This window comes from Leptonychotes weddellii, chromosome 1 (genome assembly GCF_054177405.1).
Source record: "Leptonychotes weddellii isolate Sample4059 chromosome 1, ASM5417740v2, whole genome shotgun sequence".
Classification (NCBI taxonomy): Eukaryota; Metazoa; Chordata; class Mammalia; order Carnivora; family Phocidae; genus Leptonychotes; species Leptonychotes weddellii.
In genome coordinates this window covers 57,667,754-57,688,080 of record NC_138369.1, presented here as the reverse complement: position 1 = coordinate 57,688,080, position 20,327 = coordinate 57,667,754, and the positions used below count along the sequence as shown (strand labels likewise).

General features: G+C 38.6%; 1 protein-coding gene across 1 annotated transcript in view; it reads left to right on the top strand.

Annotated features, from left to right (window-relative positions):
- SCN11A (sodium voltage-gated channel alpha subunit 11) overlaps window positions 1-20,327 on the top strand; it is an 80,990-nt gene that overhangs the window by 44,982 nt on the left and 15,681 nt on the right. Inside the window, exons 15-20 of the mRNA XM_081823002.1 lie at window positions 681-1,049; window positions 2,765-3,154; window positions 13,581-13,694; window positions 14,433-14,547; window positions 16,556-16,710; window positions 19,721-19,954. Of these exons, the coding sequence (XP_081679128.1) occupies window positions 681-1,049; window positions 2,765-3,154; window positions 13,581-13,694; window positions 14,433-14,547; window positions 16,556-16,710; window positions 19,721-19,954 (1,377 nt within the window). The remainder of the gene's footprint in view (window positions 1-680; window positions 1,050-2,764; window positions 3,155-13,580; window positions 13,695-14,432; window positions 14,548-16,555; window positions 16,711-19,720; window positions 19,955-20,327) is intronic.

The following is a 20,327-nucleotide window of genomic DNA, read 5'->3' as shown; positions in this document are numbered from 1 at the left end:
AACTTGTGACCTGAATTATATAATGCAGGAGTTAGCAATTTTTTTCTATAAAAGGTCAGATGGTAAATATTTGCAGTCTTACAAGCTGTATGGTCTCTGTTGAAATCACTTAACTCTGCTGTTGTAGCACGGAAGTAGCCATAGACATTTGAGAACAAATGGGTGTGGCTGTGTTCCAATAGAACTTTATTTACGGATGCAAAAATTTGAACTTCATACAATTTTCACGTGTGATGAAATACCCTTCTTTTGATTATTTTTCAACCATTTAAAAATGTAAAACATTCTTACCTCTCAGGACATACAAAAACAGGCAATGGGCTGGATTTGGCCCTTGGGCCATAGTTTTTTGACCCTTGGTATATTATATAGGATTCCAAAACATTCACTTTATGCAATAAACATGTATGCTTAATTCCATCATCATGACTCCAAAGTCTTTATCATTTAACAAAAATTAGAACAAAATATTTCCATTTTTAAAACAAAAAGGTAGATATAGTTATTATCATGGGCCAGGGAGTTGATGACTATGTTTAGGATGGATTTGACTTTGAAAAGATTTTTGAAAATCATAAATGCTGTGGTTTGGGAGCATGTCATTTACTATATAGCTGAGCAGATGGAATTTGTCTTTAACTGGCTTTTCTTCCACTTTTGCTTATTGTCTGTTTTTACAGCTGAGAGTCTTCAAGTTAGCCAAATCCTGGCCAACTTTAAACACACTGATAAAAATAATTGGCCACTCCGTTGGAGCCCTGGGAAACCTGACCGTGGTCCTGGCTATTGTGGTCTTTATTTTCTCAGTGGTTGGCATGCAGGTCTTTGGCTCTAAATTCAATTCTATAAAGAGCAATAAAACATCCTGTGGCCCTACAGCCCCATGTTTACGACGGTGGCACATGGGGGATTTCTACCATTCCTTTCTGGTGGTATTCCGCATCCTCTGTGGGGAATGGATTGAAAACATGTGGGAATGTATGCAAGAAACAAATCAAGCACTGTGCATTGTCGTCTTTCTGTCGATCATGGTGATAGGAAAACTTGTGGTGAGTGTCTTAGATTTTTTTTTAAATATATGGACTGCACAGATGTATTAGCTTCTTTTGCAACACTTCACTGGTAATTATTATTCTAAATATAATATTATACATTTAATGTTTTATGATATTAAAAATCTGCATTTGAATTTGACTTGAGGAAATTATAAAAAGCATGAAACAAAACATCTTTGTCACATAGTGCTCATATTAACTGATGACCCAATATCTATTTTATACCAGGTGATTATTCTAAGATAATTGTATTCTCTTTGTTGGCGAATGGTTGAGGTAGGGGTTTGTGACTTAATTTGGTCAGTAAGTTGTAAAGGGGCATCTAGTGAGAAGGTTTCTTGTTCTTAAAAGAAAAAAGAAGGGATGAGCTAAAAAAAAATGGTCCTTTTATTTTCTCTGGGCCTTTTTATGACCATGATTCCTGGTAGAACTACAAACATTATTCAAGCATGAGAAGAACTAGCCTAAGACAAAGCCAGCACTGAGGAAGGTAGAGGAAAAAGGGGGAACAGACCAATCTTCATGTCATAATTGGTCCTTCTGTTTTATTTTCAAACTTCTGAAGTTACATTTTCTTATTGTGTAAGTTGCTTTGAGTCTGTCACTTGCAGCTGGAAACATAGATATTATTAGCTAATTGGGTACCCAGTAAGGGTATGAAAAGACAGAAGACACACAGGATACCTGAGCACAAGGTCTTAAGAATCAAGTTGGGGCTATCGTGCAAATATACTGAACCATCCACACGCACACAATGGCTTTATCCTATGTGCCTGATAAGCAATGTTAGATAGATAGTAAGTGGTACAAAAGTTCAGAAGAGCAGAATATAACCAATGGGAGTGGGAAGAAAATGTTAACAAAGGATGCGTGGAAGATACAGTACTTGAGAAGGGCACTGAAGAGGCAAGGAGGACTTGGCAAACAGAGGAAAGCTTGAGCAGAGGTCCACAGCTGGAATTCTTGTGGTGAAGCTGTGGGAGAGTGACTAGACCCATTCACACTCATAAGACACTCCTCCCCGAAGCTGTATATTTTTGAGCTGGTGACAGCCACAAACAAAGGAGTTTGAGGAGATGAAGATGATGAATTGGAGGGTGTGTAAATGTAAGCAAAAAAACCCAAGTAGGAAGCTGATGAGATGATCTGAATTTAAAGTGATCCATGCTTCAACAGAAGAGCTGCAGATTCTATCCAAACCCCTCCAGTTCAGCTCCAATACTTGGTTGTGGTTCAGGCAACAGCACCTAAAGAGCCTGCACGAAGCACATCATCTCTCAAACTGTGCCAACAGGGGAGGACTCCATGGCAGTATTAGACATCAGACCCATATCCCATTCCAGCAAAGCCAAGCTCACTATTCAACTGACCCTCAAGGAATATACATTTTTTATTTTGCCAGTGGTCACACAGTTCTGCTTTACCCTGGCCAGAGTTTACAACATGTGTTGCTTGTATGTAGACAAACTGGTCTTGGCTCTTGGCACTCTTTCACTTCAATTTTTCTTTCATCTTATCTTGCCGCCTTCCTCGATCTTATCTCCTTTTATTCATTTTATAAATGAACTTTCTGAGGAGACCAAAGGACATAGTACCTCATGTGACTTAGTTTTGGGTCTTGGGGAAAATTTGTTCTGGAAACCTACTGTATCTTTCCCTCTGCTAAACTTTCCATTCTCCTTGTGTGTTCCCCCTCCATTCCACCCCAGGTACTCAACCTCTTCATTGCCTTGCTGCTCAATTCCTTCAGCAATGAGGAGAGAGATGGAAACTTGGATGGAGAGTCCAAAAAAACCAAAGTCCAGTTAGCCCTGGATCGGTTCCGCCGGGCTTTTTGCTTTGTAATACATACTCTTCAGCATTTTTGTCACAAGTGGTGCGGGAGTCAAAACTTACCAAGGCAAAAAGAGGTGACAGGAGGCCCTGCTGCCAAAAGCAAAGACATCATTCCACTGGTCACAGAGATGAAAAAGGGCCCAGAGATGAGGGAGCAGCATGACCGGACTTGGTTGGCCCCACTTGCAGAGGAAGAGGATGGTTTTGAATCTCCTGGTGAAAATAATGCACAGTGTGTCACACAACCTGAGGCTGGAAAACAGGTATGAAGGTTCATACATAGACATGGAGGTCATACGAAGCTAGAGCTACCACGAGATACTGGTTGCCTGCCCTGTTCTGAGCATCAGGGAAAATAAGGGTATAAAATGTGGAGGCTGCCCTTTAGTACTCACGTGCATCTCCCAGTGCTGGTTCTAATCATGGTCCTGCACATATGGAGGTGGGAGATGGCAGAGGAGTTCAGAGGGGAGCGAGATCAGAGTGGGCCGGGGCAACAGGGGAATCCAGTGACTTTGTTTGAGCCCTAAAAGAAGTATAAAGTTTAGACTAGCTGAAAGGCGAGGAAAGTGAACGGAGCAGCACAGAAAAGGAGACAGTGGTGGGAACAAACTCAGCTCTGAAGGGACCAGTGGATGAGGAGTGGTGGGAGGTGAGAGCTGTCAGGAAGTGGTGGTGTGATAGACACCCCAAATTAACAACTACAGACTTCATTCTGTCTGTATAGTCCTGCGTTTTCTACAATGGTTGTAACATATTGCATTCCCCCAGCAATAATTTTAATCATTCTAATGGGTTTGTTGTGGTGCCTTGTTGTGGTTTCAAGTTTTATTTCACTGATAAATAATGATGTTGCCTAATGTATCTTCCTTGGTCCATTGCCCATTTTTATTGAGAGATTTCTTATGATTGAGGTGTAAGAGTTTATTACATATTTTGATACATGTCCTTTGGTATGTGCACTGCACATTTTCTAACTGTGGCTTATCTTTTACTTTCTTAATGGTATCTTAACGAACAGAACTTTTTAATTTTGGTGAAGTATAATTTATCAATATTATTCCTATGGTTCATGTGTTTTGTTTCCATTCTAAGAAATCTTTGTATAATCCCAAACTGCAAAGGTTTTCTCATATGTTTTCTTTGAGAATTTTATAGGTTTACCTCTCAGGATCAAGTCCATGATCCATTTCAATTTAATTCAATGAGTTGTGTCATTTTTTCCCTTGTATATATAGCTAAGTGATTCTAGTATTATATATTGAAAAGACTGTTCTTATGCCACTGAATCAACTTGATATCTTTGTCAGAATCAAATTAGCTATATCTATATCTATCTATATTATCTATCTATATCTATCATCTGTATCTATCTATCATCTATCTATCATCTATCTATCTATCGGGACTTTTTCTGGATTCTTAATTCTGTTTCATTGATCTGTATATCTATTTTATACCAATACCACACTGTCTTGATTACTGTAGCTTTATAATAAGTTTTGAAAGCATGTTGTATAATTTTGTTCTTTATCAAACTTGTTTTGGCTATTTTAGGCCCTTTACATTTCTTTATGCATTTTAGAATCAGTGTGTTCCTTTCCATAAAAAAGATTGTTAGGATTTTGTTTCGTGTTGCACTGACTATTTTGTAAATAATTGGTATCTTCACAGCATTGAGTCTTCTGATTCATAAACACGTATTTTTCTCCACCTATTTAGATCTTCTTTAATTTTTCTTAGCAGTGTTTTGTGGTTTTCAGTGTATAAGTGTTGACATATTTGGTTACATTTATCCCTAAGAAGTTAATATTTTTATGCTATTGTAAATGTAATTTTTAAATTTTCAGTTTCCAAATGTTCATTATTAGTACATAGAAATGAATGGGCTTTTGTATTTTAACTTTGTATCCTGCAATGTTGGTAAACCGACTTATTAATTCCAATAGCTTTTTTGTAGATTCCTTAGAATTTTCTACACACGTAATTATTTCATCTGTAAATAAAAACAGCTTTTTTTTTTTTAATTTGTATGGTTTTTTTTCTTACATTGGTTAGGACCTTTCATATAATGTTGAATAGGAATCATGAGAGTGTAATCTTTGCCTTGCTCTTTATCTTAGGAGGAAACATAAAACCTTTCCCCATTAAGTAAGAACTTAGTTGAGGAAGTTCCCTTTATTCCCAGTTTGCTAGGAAGTTTCTTTTTCTTTTTTTTTATAATTTTTTTTTAATAATTTTTTTTTAAGATTATATTATTTGACAGAGAGAGACACAGCGAGAGAGAGAACACAAGCAGGGGGAATGGGAGAGGGAGAAGCAGGCTTCCCATGGAGCAGGGAGCCCCATGTGGGACTCCATCCCAGGACCCTGGGATCATGACCTGAGCCGAAGGCAGACGCTTAACGACCGAGCCACCCAGGCGCCCCAGGACGTTTTATTTTTCTTCTAAATTATGAATATATATTGATTTTTCTGAAATGCATCTCCTAAATTTATTGGGATAATCATATCATTTATTTTGAATGTTAAATCACTTATGCATTCCTTGGATTATCCCTATTTGGTCATGGTATATTATCCTTTTATATATATTTGGATCCAACTTGCTAATATTTCATTAAAGATTTCGCACCCCTAGGTTTTTCCCTTATAATGTGTCTGCCTTGTTTTGGTATCAGGTTAATATGGGCCTCATTAAATGAGTGGAGCATTCCTCCTCTTCTATTTCTATTTTTTTATCCCTAGCTTTATGAGATATAATTGACATATAACATTGTATAAGTTTAAGGTATACAACACGTTGATTTGATATTTTTATATATTACAATATGATTACCACCATAGCATTAGCTAACACCTCCAGCATGTCACATAATTATTTCTTCATTGTGGTAAGAATATTTAAGGTTTACTCTCTTAGCAACTTTCAACTATATAACACAGTATTATTAGCTATATCACAATGCTGTACATTATATCCTATGAATTTACTCTTCTTACTGAAAGTTTGTACTTTTTGACCAACATCTCCCTACTCCCCCCACCCCCCAGCCCCTGTTAACTACCATTCTACTCTCTGTCCCTGCAAATTTGGCTTTTTCAGATTTCACACATAAGTGTATCACACTGTATTTGTCTTTCTCTGACTTGTTTCACTTGACCACAATGTCCTCAGGGTCCATCCAAATATTATCAATTATAATTGACCTAAAATATTGTATGGAAAATTCTCAGTAATTATTGTTTCAAATATTTGTTCAGTTCTTTTTTCTCTTCTCCTTCTGGTATTCCAGGTCTTGAGTATTCTTTTCTGTTTCTTTTTATCCATACTTTTTTCTCTTTGTTTTCAGTTTTGGAGGTTTCTATTGAGAGAGCCTCAATCAGAGATTCTTTCCTGTCTACTAATAAGCCCATCAATGGCATTCTTCATTTCTGTTACAATGTGTTAGATCTCTAGCATTTTTTTGTCCTTTCTTAGAATTTCTATCTCTCTGCTCACATTGCCTTTGTGTTCTCACATGCTGTCTACTTTATCCATTAGAGCCATGAATATTTTTTTTTTAAGATTTTATTTATTTATTTGACACAGAGAGAGAGACACAGCGAGAGAGGGAATACAAGCAGGGGGAATGGGAGAGGGAGAAGCAGTCTTCCTGCAGAACAGGGAGCCCGATGCGGGGCTCAATCACAGGACCCTGGATCATGACCTGAGCCTAAGGCAGATGCTTAACGACTGAGCCACCCAGGCGCCCCAGAGCCATGAGTATTTTAATCATAGTTATTTTAAATTCCTGGTCTGACATTTTCAACAACTTTACCGTATTGAATGTGGTTCTGACGCTTGCTCTGTCTCTTCAAACTGTATTTTTTGCCTTTTAGTATGCCTTCTAATTTTTTCTTTAGAGTCAGACATGATGTACTGGGTAGATGGAAATGCTCTAAATAGGTCTTCATTAATGTGTTGGTGAGGTGTGAGGGGAATGAAGAAGCCCTGTGGTCCTATGAGTAGGTCTCAGGTTTTTAGTGAGCCTGTGCTTCTGGAGTGTGAACAGTGCTTGTCAGTATGGCTAGTGTGAACTGGAGTTGGAGATCTGCCTCCCTCCAGGTAGAAATCTAGAGCTGGCTGGAACTGGGTATTTCCCACCCCACAGGTCAGTCAGGTCCTGATAAAACCCCACCAGGTTAGGCTCTGGTTAATTAGTTTCTCTTGAGAGAAGGCCTTGTGAAGAACAGAATGTGTGTGCATGTTTCAAAATGGTTCCTTTTATTCTCCCCCTGCTGGAAGCAAGTGGGGATTTTCCTCCCATATTCATGGTGAGAACCTGGTAAAGCTCCAAGAGGTAAAACTCACAAAAGTGTGGGGGCCCCTGTTGACTGGGTCCCCCCAAGCTTTTATCTCTTAGACTTGTCCACACTGAGCCTCCAGGAGTTTGTCAATTATAATTCAGGTTTCCTTACTCTGGAATTGGTTCCCACAGAGGTTTTTGCTCCTGGGTTTCTGCTTTGCTAAGTTGTAATTCTCTGTATCAGCCTGTCTTTCTCTCCAATTTGGAGGGGCAGCAGTTTGCCCTGGACCTCACTTCTCTTATGGCTCTAAGAAGAGTTATTGGTTTTCCAGTTTGTTTAGCTTTGTACATGTTGGGATGGAGTGGAGACCTCCAGGCTTCTTACATGTCAGACCAGAAACTGGAAGTTTCCGTGGGAAGTTTTTAAATTACAAATTCAATCTGTTTACTTGTTATAGGGATTACAGGGCTATTCAGATTTTCTCTTTCTTCTTGAGTCTGTTTTGGCAGTTTTTGTATTTCTAGGAATAGGTCCATTTTACTAAAGCTGTCTAATTTGTTGACATACAGTTGTTCATAGTATTTCTTTAGAATTCTTTTGATTTTCTGCAAGATTGATAGCAATGTTCCCTCTTTCCTGATTTTAGTAATTTGATCTTTCATTTTCTCTTGGTCAGTCCTGTTAAAGTTTTGTCAATTTTGTTGCTCTTTTAAAATAATCAGCTTTTGATTTTGTTGATCCTATTATATTATCTCTGCTCATATACTTACTGTATCCTTATTTCTGCTTGTTCTGAGTTTCATTTTCTCTTCCTCTCCTAGTGCCTTAACATGGAAGGTTAGGTTATTGATTTGAGACTTTTTTTTATTGTAGATATTTATAGCTAAAAATTTCCCTCTAAGTACTACTTTATCTACATGCCTCCAACAAATTTTGGCATATTGTATTTTTATTTCCATTTATCTTAAAGTCTTTTCTAATTTCTTTTGTGATTTATTCTTTGACTTGTTGGTCATTTAAGAATGTTTTGTTTAATTTCCACCTATTTGTGAGTTCTTCAAATATCTTTTTGTACTTCTAATTTTATTTCATTATGATCAGACAACACACTTTGTACAGTTTCAATCCATGTATGTGTATTCTGCTGTTTGGAGTTGAGGGTTCTGTAGGTGTTTTTTAGTTTAATTGATAGATAATGTTCAAGCCTTCTATTTGTATCTTCTACTTAGTTGTTACATTCATTTTTGAAAATGCATTATTGAAGCCTCCAACTATTATTGTTGAATTGTCTATTTCTCCTTTCAATTCTGTCAGTTTTTGCTTCATATATTTTGTGGCTCTTATGTTAGGTGCATATATGTTTATAAATGTTATCTTTGTGATATGTGATGTTTTTGTCATTGTGGAATGTCCCTCTTTATTTCTAGGAAATTTTTTTGTTTCAAAGTCTATTTTGTCTGGGACACCTGGGTGGCTCAGTTGGTTAAGCATCCAACTCTTGATTTCGGCTCAGGTCATGACCTCTGGGTCATGAGATTGAGCCCCGTCTCAGGATCTGCCCTGGGCATGGAGCCTCCTTAATATTCCTGCACTTGTGTGCTCTCTCTCTCTAAAAAACAAAAAAACAAACAAGAAAACACAAAGTCCATTTTTTCTGACATTAATATAGTCACTCCAGCTTTCTTATGGTTTCTGCTTGTATGATAGCTTCTTCCATTCTTTTACTTTCAAACTGTTTGTATCTTTGAATCTAAAATGTGTTTCCTATAGACAGTACATAATTGGATCTTGTTTTCTTATCCAGCCTGACAGTTTCTGCCTTTTTGTTAGATTGTTTAACCCATTCACTTTTAATATTATTATTGATCTAGTTTATCTATTTCTAGTATTTTACTTTTTGTTTTTATTCCTCTTTTCTTCTTTTATTGCCTTACTTTGCATTATTTGAATATTTTCTAATGTAACATCTTAATTCCTTTAATGATTTTTCACAATATTTTTTAGTTATTTTCTTATTAATTGCTCTAGGGGCTGCCACGTACATCTAACTTATCAGAATTGATGTCTGGTAAGTTAACTTAATTCTAGTGAGATATAGAAACATTACTCATGTATAGCTCTATTCCCTCTACCACATTTTTGTACTATTATTTATTATACGTATTATATCCATATATGTTAAGAAGCCAACAATACATTTTTGTCATTGCTTCATATAATTATATGTTTACTAATGAAGATTAGAAAAGAAAGAAAGTATATATTTATAGAGTTTATTTTATTAATCTTCTTATTTACCATTTCCAGCTTTCTTCATTTGTTTCTGTGAATTTGAGGTATCTTCAGGTGTCATTTCCTTACTACAACTTTGCTCCCATTCACCTCTTTGGTGCTGTTATTACCACATATATTTTATTTTTATATGTCACATGTCCAGTAATACATTAATTTTAAACTGTTTTAGACAACTTCTTTTGAAGTCAGCTTTAGAGAAGAAAGGAAAATAAATATGAATTTTTCCCATCTTTTATAATTACAGACTTACCTTTACCTGTGCTCTTTGCTCTTTTGTGTGGACTTTTATTACCATTTAGGATCACTTACTTTCAGCCTGAAGGATCTTCTTCAGTATTTTTTGTAAGGTGGGTCAGCTAGCAAAGGATTTTCCGTTTTTGTTTATGTGCTATTTTATTTCACCTTCATTTTTGAAAAATAGTTTTGCTGGATAATAAAATCTTGGTTCACATTTGTTTTTTAATTTCAGCACTCATGGTATCTCATTCCACTGCTTTCTAGTTCTGCTGTTGGGGTACCTGACTGGCTCAGTTGGTAGAATACATGGCTTGTAATCTCAGGGTCATGAGTTCAAGTCCCACATTGGCACAGAGCCTACAAAAAAAAAAAAGAAGAAGAAGTCAGCTATTAATTTTCTTGGGATCCCCTTGTATGCAATGAGCAACTTTGTTCTTGTTACTTTCAATATTTCCTCTGTCTTTGGCTTTCAGCATTTTTACTATGATATATCTAGGTTTGGATCCCTTTGTGTTTATCCTACTTTGAGTTTTATGAGCTTCTTAGAGGTGTGGATTAATACTTTCAGTCAAAATTGGGAAGTTTTCAGCCATTATTCTGCTCTCCTTTCTCTTTTCTTTCTGGTTGATATGCTTCATGGTGTTCTACATTCCTTTGAGCTTCCTTTAAGTTTTCATTCTTCCTTCTTCCCTGTGCTCTTTGGATTGCATGATCTTTCCTGATCCCTCTTCAAGTTCACTGATTATTTCTTCTGCCAGTTCAGATATATTGTTGCTCCACCTAGTGAATTTTTCATTTCAATTATCACACATTTCAACTCTAGAATTTTTATTTGTTTTTTAAATAACTTCTATCTCTACACTGATACTCTGTATTTGATTATGCATTGTTATCATAGCATCCGTTATTTATTAAATATATTTTTTAATTCTTTGAACATATTTATAATGACTGCTTTGCATTCTTTGTTTATTAACTCTGGCATCCAGGCCTCTCACAGGCAGTTTATGTTGCCTGCTTTCTTCCTATGTGTGGGTCATACTTCCCTGGGTTTTTCCCATGTTTTATCATTATTGTTTAAAATTGGGCATTTTAGGGCGCCTGGGTGGCTCAGTTGGTTAAGCGACTGCCTTCGGCTCAGGTCATGATCCTGGAGTCCCGGGATCGAGTCCCGCATCGGGCTCCCTGCTCGGCAGGGAGTCTGCTTCTCCCTCTGACCCTCCCCCCTCTCATGCTCTCTCTATCTCATTCTCTCTCTCAAATAAATAAATAAAATCTTTAAAAAATAAAATAAAATAAAATAAAATTGGGCATTTTAAGTAATATATTGTAGCAGATCTGGAACTGATTCCCTTTTCTCCTCTCTGGGGCTTGTTTGGTGACTTGGCTAGACTATTCTAGTGAAGTCTATTCCCCTACCTCCCCTCACCACACACACACAAAGGTGAAGTCTTTGGTGTCACTCCTCAGAGGGCACACCCTTGGGTTTGCAGACAGTCACTGCAGGATCACAGTTATTTTAGCAGGGCTCTCTTTGACTATCTTTCCATGCTCTCTCTGTTAATCTGTCTGCTTTATTTGGTATCACACCCAGATTTTGGGCTGAACTAATTGCTGGCTAACTGCTCTATTGTCTTTGACAATACCACAGGACATTAATTCCTCCACAGTCTGATCTAATTAATTTCAGGGAGGGATACTTATAAGGCCAGTCTTTGAGATTTCTTCTGACCCCAGGGAGATTCTTCTTAGCTGTCTCTTTCCATGGTTCTCTGTAGTGAACTTGCTGACCTGTGGTTTAATTTGTTGCTTTTAATGAAGAAGAGCTACTAGTCTTTTCTTATTTGCTTACCATCAAAGTCTCCATTGTTTTCAAGAATACCCTTAGGCTTGAGCCCCCTCCTCGCCCCCCCCATTGTTCCAGATAAAGTCAGTTCTTTTGGGGAGAGCTTCAGAGTTCTTGTTTCTTATGGAATGCCTTCTACCATAGGCAAAATCTCTTAGCTACTGATCCAAGTACTTGTAGGGGCAGTAGCCTCTCATCTTCTCAGCTTCCTTCTTTCTGCATGGAACCTCTTCCTTATAAACTAGCTGGGGTGAGGGTGGTCAAGACCCCAGTATTCTCAAGCTGCTGAATCTGGAATAGAGTCTCTGTCCTATGAGTAGAGGCTGGATGGAAAAACAGAACCCAATTTCTTGGCCATATTCATGAGGAATGTAGCCTCTTCAACTCAGAGTTGGAGAGGACAAGAAAAGTTGGTGATCTACACCTCCTGATACATATGTACATATGTACATATCATAAGATACATATCTCTTGATTGGGGGCTGAGGGTAAAGGGAGCCCCATCTTCTTGGTCACAGCTGCCTAGAGTAGGGCTTCCAGATTTTTTTTGAATACATTTCTTCATTTGCTATATGCCTTAGGACAATTTCCAGAGACTTTAAATGATTTTTTAAAAATATTTTTCACCACTTATGCTTATTTCTCTGGAGATCATGTCCATGGAACTTCCTTTAAGTTGCCCTCCAGGAAGTGAAATTCTATATATCTTTTTCATTAAATCCTAAACTTATTCATTTTAATGACACTTTCAGATTATTATACTAATTTCGTTTTTCTTTCTCAAGTAAATTCACCTCCTAGTAGTTAATTTTTAGGGCTACTGATTTTGTTTGTCTCCTCCTATATTTTGGAGTGTTAGTTTAAATTTCTCTTTAGTGAGAAGATCTGTCACTCTCTTTACAGTCTAGATTCTATGATGTCTTTAATAGACCTTCCTAGGGCAGCCACTACAGAACCAAGTTTTACATTGACAATTTAGGATTCTTGTTTAATAGTGATACTAGGTGTATTTCAGATCCAGTGGGTACCTTTACTCAGATCCTATTTCTGAGGCTGTACTTCCTCCTGCCTCCATGCAGCTGTGTATAATTATAATTCCAAACATTGGCCACAACTTGTTTTGGCTTTCTCTCTTATGTGCAAGAACTTCAGCCCAGTCCATAGTTTCAAGCCTTGAACATAGCTGTTTCCCTTCCTCACATGGGGCATTTTTAGTCATCATTACCTGCTACATGCTTTAAATTGTCACTACTTCATATTTTTGTTCTGTGTCTGGTCCACAGCTATATTTACTTGTTTCTCGTGTGTGTGTGTGTGTTTGTCTGTGTTTGTAATATATCAATGCATGTGTTCAAATGAGAGAAGTGTTCTTAAATTATGACCTTATAGTGTGAGAGTCACAGGAACACTCACATAGATTTTAGGATGAAACCCTCAGCTAAGGCATGACTTTGCACATCTTTCTTGGATATACCTGCAGGTCATCAGACAAAATTTATTTTTTATTTTTATATAGTAATACATTTTTATTTTTCTCTTTATGCCCTTTTCTATTTCACTAAGCCAACCCTCTATACCCCAAAGAATCAAAAAATTATTTTCCAAATTATTCTTCTAACATTTTAACTCATGTATTTTTATATCAGTATATCAAATCATTATGGATTTTATTTTTACTATATTCTGGCATTATATTATATTTTCAGGGATAACTAATTATACCACTTATTAAATAATGTATTATTTAGCCATTGAAGTGAAAGGATACAGTAAGTTTCACCTCTGAATTATTTGGTGAATTTTGTTCCAAAACCATATTGTTTGATTATATGACTTTTGAGTAAGTTTCATTACCTGTTTCCTATAGTAGCTTTCCCAGAATTATTTTATGTTGAGTTTCTCCAGGAGCAGTTTTAAAAAGTAAAAAGAAAAAAAGTAATAATGTCACAATTCAAACTTGTTTTATCTCAAGTGAAATGCCCAGGAGAATATTAATTCTACTCTGGGCTTTTTGGTGTCAGGCCTTTGAACTCCATCAGGTGACCAAGAAGTCCATAAGCCCAGGAGCTCAAAGTGTGGAAATTGATGTGTTCCCTGAAGATGACATATGTTTGTCAGAAAAGGATCCCCAAAAGGTAATTTTCCCAGGGTGTTCCAGAAGGAACATGTAGCTTATCCATACACATTTTCCAACATAGCCATTATGGCTATCGAGATTAAAATATCAGGATTAATGCAGCGCAAACTGCCAGAATCGGATCTTAAGCAAAGGCGGCCAGGGTTTCTTAAACTCTCCACTATGACATTTGGGGCATGATAATTCCTCCTTGTGCTGGGCTGTTCTGTTTGTTGTAGGATGTTTAGCAGCATCCATGGCATCTACCCACCGGATGTCAATAGTATCCCCCAGTTGTGAAATTAAAAGTGTCTTTAGACATTGTCAGCATGTCTCCTGGAGGGCAAAATCAATGAGAACCACTAGTCTAGACCTATTATTCCAGGAATTGAAAGAGCTAAAAATTAGTCTCAGTAAAATAGCCTTCACCACATCACCCAGCCTCCCTATTTGGAGTTAGGTAGTATCAGAGATATGATTTGTAGGGAGGAAAAGGTTGAGATACTGTGTCTTTATATACTTCACATTTTTTAAGCCAGGGGAGAGCAGTTAGAGAATTCTCTCCTGAAGTCAGAGCTAGTCATAGCATTTTAAAAAGCACCCGATAAGAGGGACACTTTCTAGATGCACCTATACCTAGAATCTTTTGCCTAGCTAGCTTCATTCCTAGAAAGTCATACACGAAGGTATTAGGTGCTACCATTGTGAGAGTCATTCTTGGTAAATGATTCCCCTTTTCCTTTGTTCTGTTGTGTAGAAGTGTGATACTACCAGTGTGCTCTCAGAATGTAGCACCGTCGATCCACAGGATCCCTTTGGGTGGGTGCCTGAAATGATTCCCAAAAAAGAACCAGAGAGATGTTTTCCCAAAGGTAAGTGACAGTATTCCTGCATCCAGTTCACAGAATACTGGATGAGATTCTGTTATTCTTTGAAGCTCTGTGATTTTGATAGATACCTTCTTTCTACTTCTACTGGAGACAGAAGTGAAGAGAGGGCAAACATAGATTCTTAGGGCCATTATCAGATCCAGGTAAAGGAGATTGCAGGAAATTCCTGATTTAGGTGGGCTCAACTAACACAGCCCAACAACCAGGGTAGAAACTCTAGAAAACTTCCCTCTAGAAAACTTTTCCCACTGGGCCAATATGTCTACCACTTTCTATAGTCCCCAGTACCTCCATTGTTAAGATGTAGTTGAGGTGGTAGACCAAGGGAAGCTGACCATAAGTCCAGGGTTGAATGGGGCCCTGCCAGATCCTCAACACATCCCTCAAGATTTTTCTCTGGAAGAAGGATAATATTGTAGTTAGGAGCTTTGGCTCTGGAGCTAGACTGCCTGAGCTCAATTCTGGCCTCTTCATTTACTAGCTGTATGACTTGATCAATTTGCTTAGCTTCTCTAGTGCCTCCTTTATAAAATGGCTATAATAATATCTACTGCAAAGGATTATTGTTGGTCTTAAATGAGTGAATGTAAATCACCTAGAAGAATATCTGGCACATAATAGGCAATCAATAAATGCAGTCTTTCCTGATTCCTTGAGTGGATATAGTGGTTCCTTCTTATGTGCCTTTATTATTTCCTATATTCATTGTGGGAAATTTATTTGTATCTGTCTCTCTTGTGAGGTCCTTAAAAACATAGGCAGTGACTTAATCAATATTGTATCTCTAGTGTAAGAATGGACTCTTGCCCAGATTGTGGGCTCAACAAATTTAGATGGATAGATAGATAGAAACTTAAACAAATGAATCTAAAATTAAAAATTTCTTCGTAAGTTTGACACTAGTCTGGTCTCAGAATGGACACCAAGAATGAGTTTCAAACTTTTTGCAGGTTATTTGACAGCCCCCAAACTGCCCATGGGGTCAGAGGTCAGTCTAGGGATAGATTACTGTTAATTATCCTGACTTACATTTGGACTAGTGCTTGAGGTGTGTACAGGATGTCAACAATGAAGTTGGAGAAGAAAGGTTGGTTTCTAGAAGAAGGGAGGAATGGCATAAAAGACAGAAAAAAAGCCTTTTAGGGAGATTAACCTATTGATGTTCTGAATGATGGAGGAGGGCAGGGGCAGACTGAGGAGACCTCACAGTAGCTTAGGAAGATGATGAGGAAAGGAGTGGAATGTTAAAATCACCATGAAATTAACCTCCATGGAACTTGGAGGATGGGTGGAGGAGACAGATGTGATTCATGCTGAAGGCTGGAGTGTGTTGAGGTCAAATGCTTAGCTATGTGTACCTTGACAATTGATCAGATTGTGTGGTTTGGGTGGTTCACAGAGCCTGTGCCCATCTTTACCTCATTCCCCTCAGTCCTTAGGACACTGTTTACTGTTGCCAAAAGAAATTGCTGCATGACAAACAGCCATGAAGCCTCAGTGGCACACAATAATAAACATGCGTCTACATGACTCCACTCATCCAGGCTGGTTATTTCTGCTGATTTTGGCTGGCTTTATTCATATGAGTGGTAATGACTGGGAGTCGGCCAATCTGGTCTGGGCTTAACTGGGCCCCTTGGCTTACCTGGGCCCCTTGGCTCTGTACCACATGTCCATCCTTCTCCTGAAACCAGTGGGCTGGCCCAAATATTCCTTTCTTTATGGAGATGGTGCCAGAGAGCAAGGGGGAACATGCAAGGCCTCTCAAGGCTGAAGCTCAGAACTGGTGTGTGTGATTCCCACTCTGCTCTATTGGCCAAATCAAGTCATATGGCTGAGCCCAGATTCAGGGGTTGGAAAATGACTCCACCTCTTCAGTGGGAAGAATTGCAGAGGTAAGGGAGGTGCATAAAGGGAGGGTGAAGAGTTAGGGTTATTAATACAGCTCATTACAGACACTAAGAATAATGCTACTGCTCATTCCTTGCAGGCCTGGGTCACTGCTTCCCATGCTGTGCCATGGACAAGAGAAAGTCCCCCTGGATCATTTGGTGGAACCTGCGAAAAACTTGCTACCAAATAGTGAAACACAGCTTATTTGAGAGCTTTATTATCTTTGTGATTCTGCTGAGCAGTGGGGCACTGGTAAATTATCACAGTCTTGTGGGGACATTGGGCATCAGGTGGCCAGGCTACATTCTGACATGGGGCTGTGAATATGGGGAGACCAGGCAGAAGTGGGATCTTTGCTGCTGGTTCCCCTTGAGGGCAGGATTTTGCACAACTTCTGGAGTCCTGCTCCAACTGGGAAGTCCCAAGCCAAAGACACTTTACTTATGGGGAAGCATGATATAAATCAGCACTTTAAAGTGGCTACTGGAGTCTGGCCCTGAGCTCCATGCCTGTCCCTCATTCTTGGAGAATTTCTAGACATTTTCACTGTATCCTACATGTTTCTTCCTCTAGACAGCAATGTTCCTACCTCTCTTTTCTGGAAAACCATAATGCTGCTTTCCTAAAAGTAGAACATTAGGAGGAGAAGCCTACAGGGACCAGATTTGGATATATAATAAGTTGTCTTGGTATTGTCCATCAGTCATGGTCCTTTGAGAGGAGAAACAAACAGATACTGCTTTATTCACAGAGCAGATCCTTCCAGATTGAAGTGTAGTGGTCCCAGTGAGGTTTGGAAATAACTCTAAATCCATGCCTCCATAGCTTATAGTCGTAAACTCCTTCCTGCTCTCTCTCCTCACCTTTTGGTCCTTCTTGCCTCCCTTACTTGAGTGATAGTATCTTCTCTCTTACCACCTACATGTCTCTCTTTTTTCCTCCCTCCCCTTCTATCTTGTATTTTCCCTTAAAATAGCCATAATATAGAACTAAACTCTCTTACTATTTGTTGTATAAGTGAATGGAGTCTTAGGTTCCCCTTAGGTTCCCCATTATTGATTTAGAATCACAGAGCATTTCACAGACTCAAGTCACCAGCAATTAGAAGTGACAAGGAAATGTCTTGCTTCTTCACCATTGCCTCCCTGGTTAGTGCTGTACATTTGTGTGATCTCTAGGTGAAAGGAGATGAGCACACACTGAGGCCCATCAGAGCCTATGATCAGCACACATCTCCATTTATCTACTTACTGCAGTGTAAATTATTTCTCAAGCAAAAAAAAAAAAAAAAGTAAATTTCTCTAAACCATGCCAGAGAACTCTCTTAATTAATTTTTATTGCTAATCCTTGGTCTAGGATTCCCTGTAGCCTTCTGGTGCTTACATTTTCACTGGATGTTTACTCTAATTCAAGTAATAGGATTCTTTAATTTATTCCACAAATGATAATTGGTGTTTACCAAGCCCTGAGCTAGTCAGTGGGAAAGCATGGTGTTATCAGAAGGTCAGGGACACATGATACCATCCTCCTAGTTCTCATCCGCCTTCTGATGAGGCAAGTGTAGGTTGGGCAGAGGAAGACTGAGCACACAATGCAGAGTGAGAAGGACTCAGGTCCTATTTCACTTTACATATTTGTAGACAAATGGAGATAAGAAACATCTAGTCCCTTGCCACTGTATGTGGTATATGGATCAGCAGTCTCAGTATCACTTGGAAGCTTGTTAGAAATGTAGTCTTGGGCCCACCCCAGACCCGCTGAATCAGAACCTAAGTGCTTTGGGACTCATTAGAGTTTGGGAAGCCCTGATCTGAGCAACTGGGTAATAATGAGAGCTTTCTGGACAAGGAAATGGTCTCATTATAATGTGGGAGCCTCCAAAGTTCAGTTGCCGATATTGACCTATTCTTCAATTGAACGAAGTCAGATCTGCTGAACCAGGTTGTTGCTCATCTTCCAAAATGAGAGAGGATATGAGCTTCCAATACCATTCAGATTTGTCTCTCTTCAAGACGCACAAAGACAAGTCCTTGACTTCCAGGAGCGTGGAGTCTATTAGGGAAGACAGATGGGGTTCAAGCAATTATAGACCAGGGCCATAGTGATACACTCAGAGAAGCAATGGATGACATGGGTCCATGCAGAACAGGCACCTAATTGCCTTCGAGGAAGAAAGACAGTTTCCAAAGAAAATATCAACTGAAATGAGACTTTAATAATGATGAGGAGCCAGCAGGGGACAGGAGGAGATGGAGAGCCTTCTCCAATCAAAAGCCCACTTAGGAGTTGGAAGTCAGACTGTTTTATTCTTTTGCATTCTTTTTTCCCCCAGGACCATGGGGCTATGGGATTACCTTAGTACCCAACAGCAGGACCTATTTCTTTCTTGTCTTCAGTGTTTGCCTAAATGTCTTGACAGGTTCAGTACCAGGGACCCTTATCTTCTTCTTCTTTTTTTTTTTTTTTCATTCTCAGTAACTCTGTAAAGGCCAAAAGGACAGCTTCTACCTGAGTTATATAGACCCCGAAGAATCACATACAAACTTCAGATGAGGGGGATGTTTGGATGTAGCATGAAAAAGGGTCTCTCCAGAAGCTAGGATGTCTCACTTTCATGATCACACTCAACGAATGTTTAATATTCAAAGTAATTTACACTGGAAGCTCTAGCCCAGAGCTTCCCCAAGTTTTGCATGTCTTGGTACACAAAAAATGGGCACATACACTGGAAGCACTGGGGTAAGTCGTAAGGCTGTTTGTTATAGATTGTTGGCCTCAGGGTTGGCAAAATCTAGAGTGTAGACCAAGGTGTTTGGAACTAGGGTATTATGAGCAATGGAGAGCCACTGAATAGAGCCACTAAGGTAACTAGGAGGATGAAAGAGATGGAATTTGCCACTGGGTGGTTCTGGAAAAGTTGGCAAGATATTGTTAGCATGAATTGGAAGGATCAGGAAGACCAGGAAATTGTGTGGTGATCTGTTAGGAAGATATTTTCATATTTCAGGGATCATTGATGAGAACCTAGGGAGATACTGTGGCAATAGAAGTCTAGAAATAGGATTTTCCTTCTTCCAGTTTTACTTACTCAAGGAATTTATTCTACTGCGAAATTTCATTCTTAATACCTTTTGAGCAAAACCTTGTCACCAAAAGAGATGCTAGTTTATTCAAATAAGGAAGAAAAATTAAAAAGTAAGGTCAGCAAGTAGTTCTAAGCAAATACTCAACCTGGCCTATGGCTATGCTTTATCATTTCAGGTATTTGAAGATGTTCACCTTGAGAAACGACCCAATATCCAAGCATTACTTAATTGTACTGACCATATTTTCACATACATTTTTATCCTGGAGATGGGTCTAAAATGGGTGGCCTTTGGATTTGGGAAGTATTTCACCAGTGTCTGGTGCTGGCTTGATTTCATCATTGTGATTGTAAGTTTACCATCTCTGTGTTCCATGCAGGCAGGGGTTGGGGTAGGGGAGGGGAAGATATCATAAGGAAGCTGCTTTTCCTGTGTGCCTTATTTGGGTGCCTCTCCAAAATATTTTTCTTCACAGTACTTGTAAGTAGTTGTCATTTATCCATCAGCAGTCCTGCTTGTCCTGGGTCCCATTCCTTACACTGCACTTCATATTCTCACTACCCCAATACTTTCCATGATGGCACTCATCCACTTCTCTCCATAAGCACTGCTTATGTCTGATGTATACCTAGAATAACTGAGTATCCCACCCGTCTCCTTCCAACTTTCTATTTTCTCTCAAGACTTCTCAAAGAAGGTCAGCAGCCAACAGACTAAGCTGGTCTCCATCTTAATTGTCAAGCAACATAAGAGGATTATTCACATACATTCTTTTTTTTTTT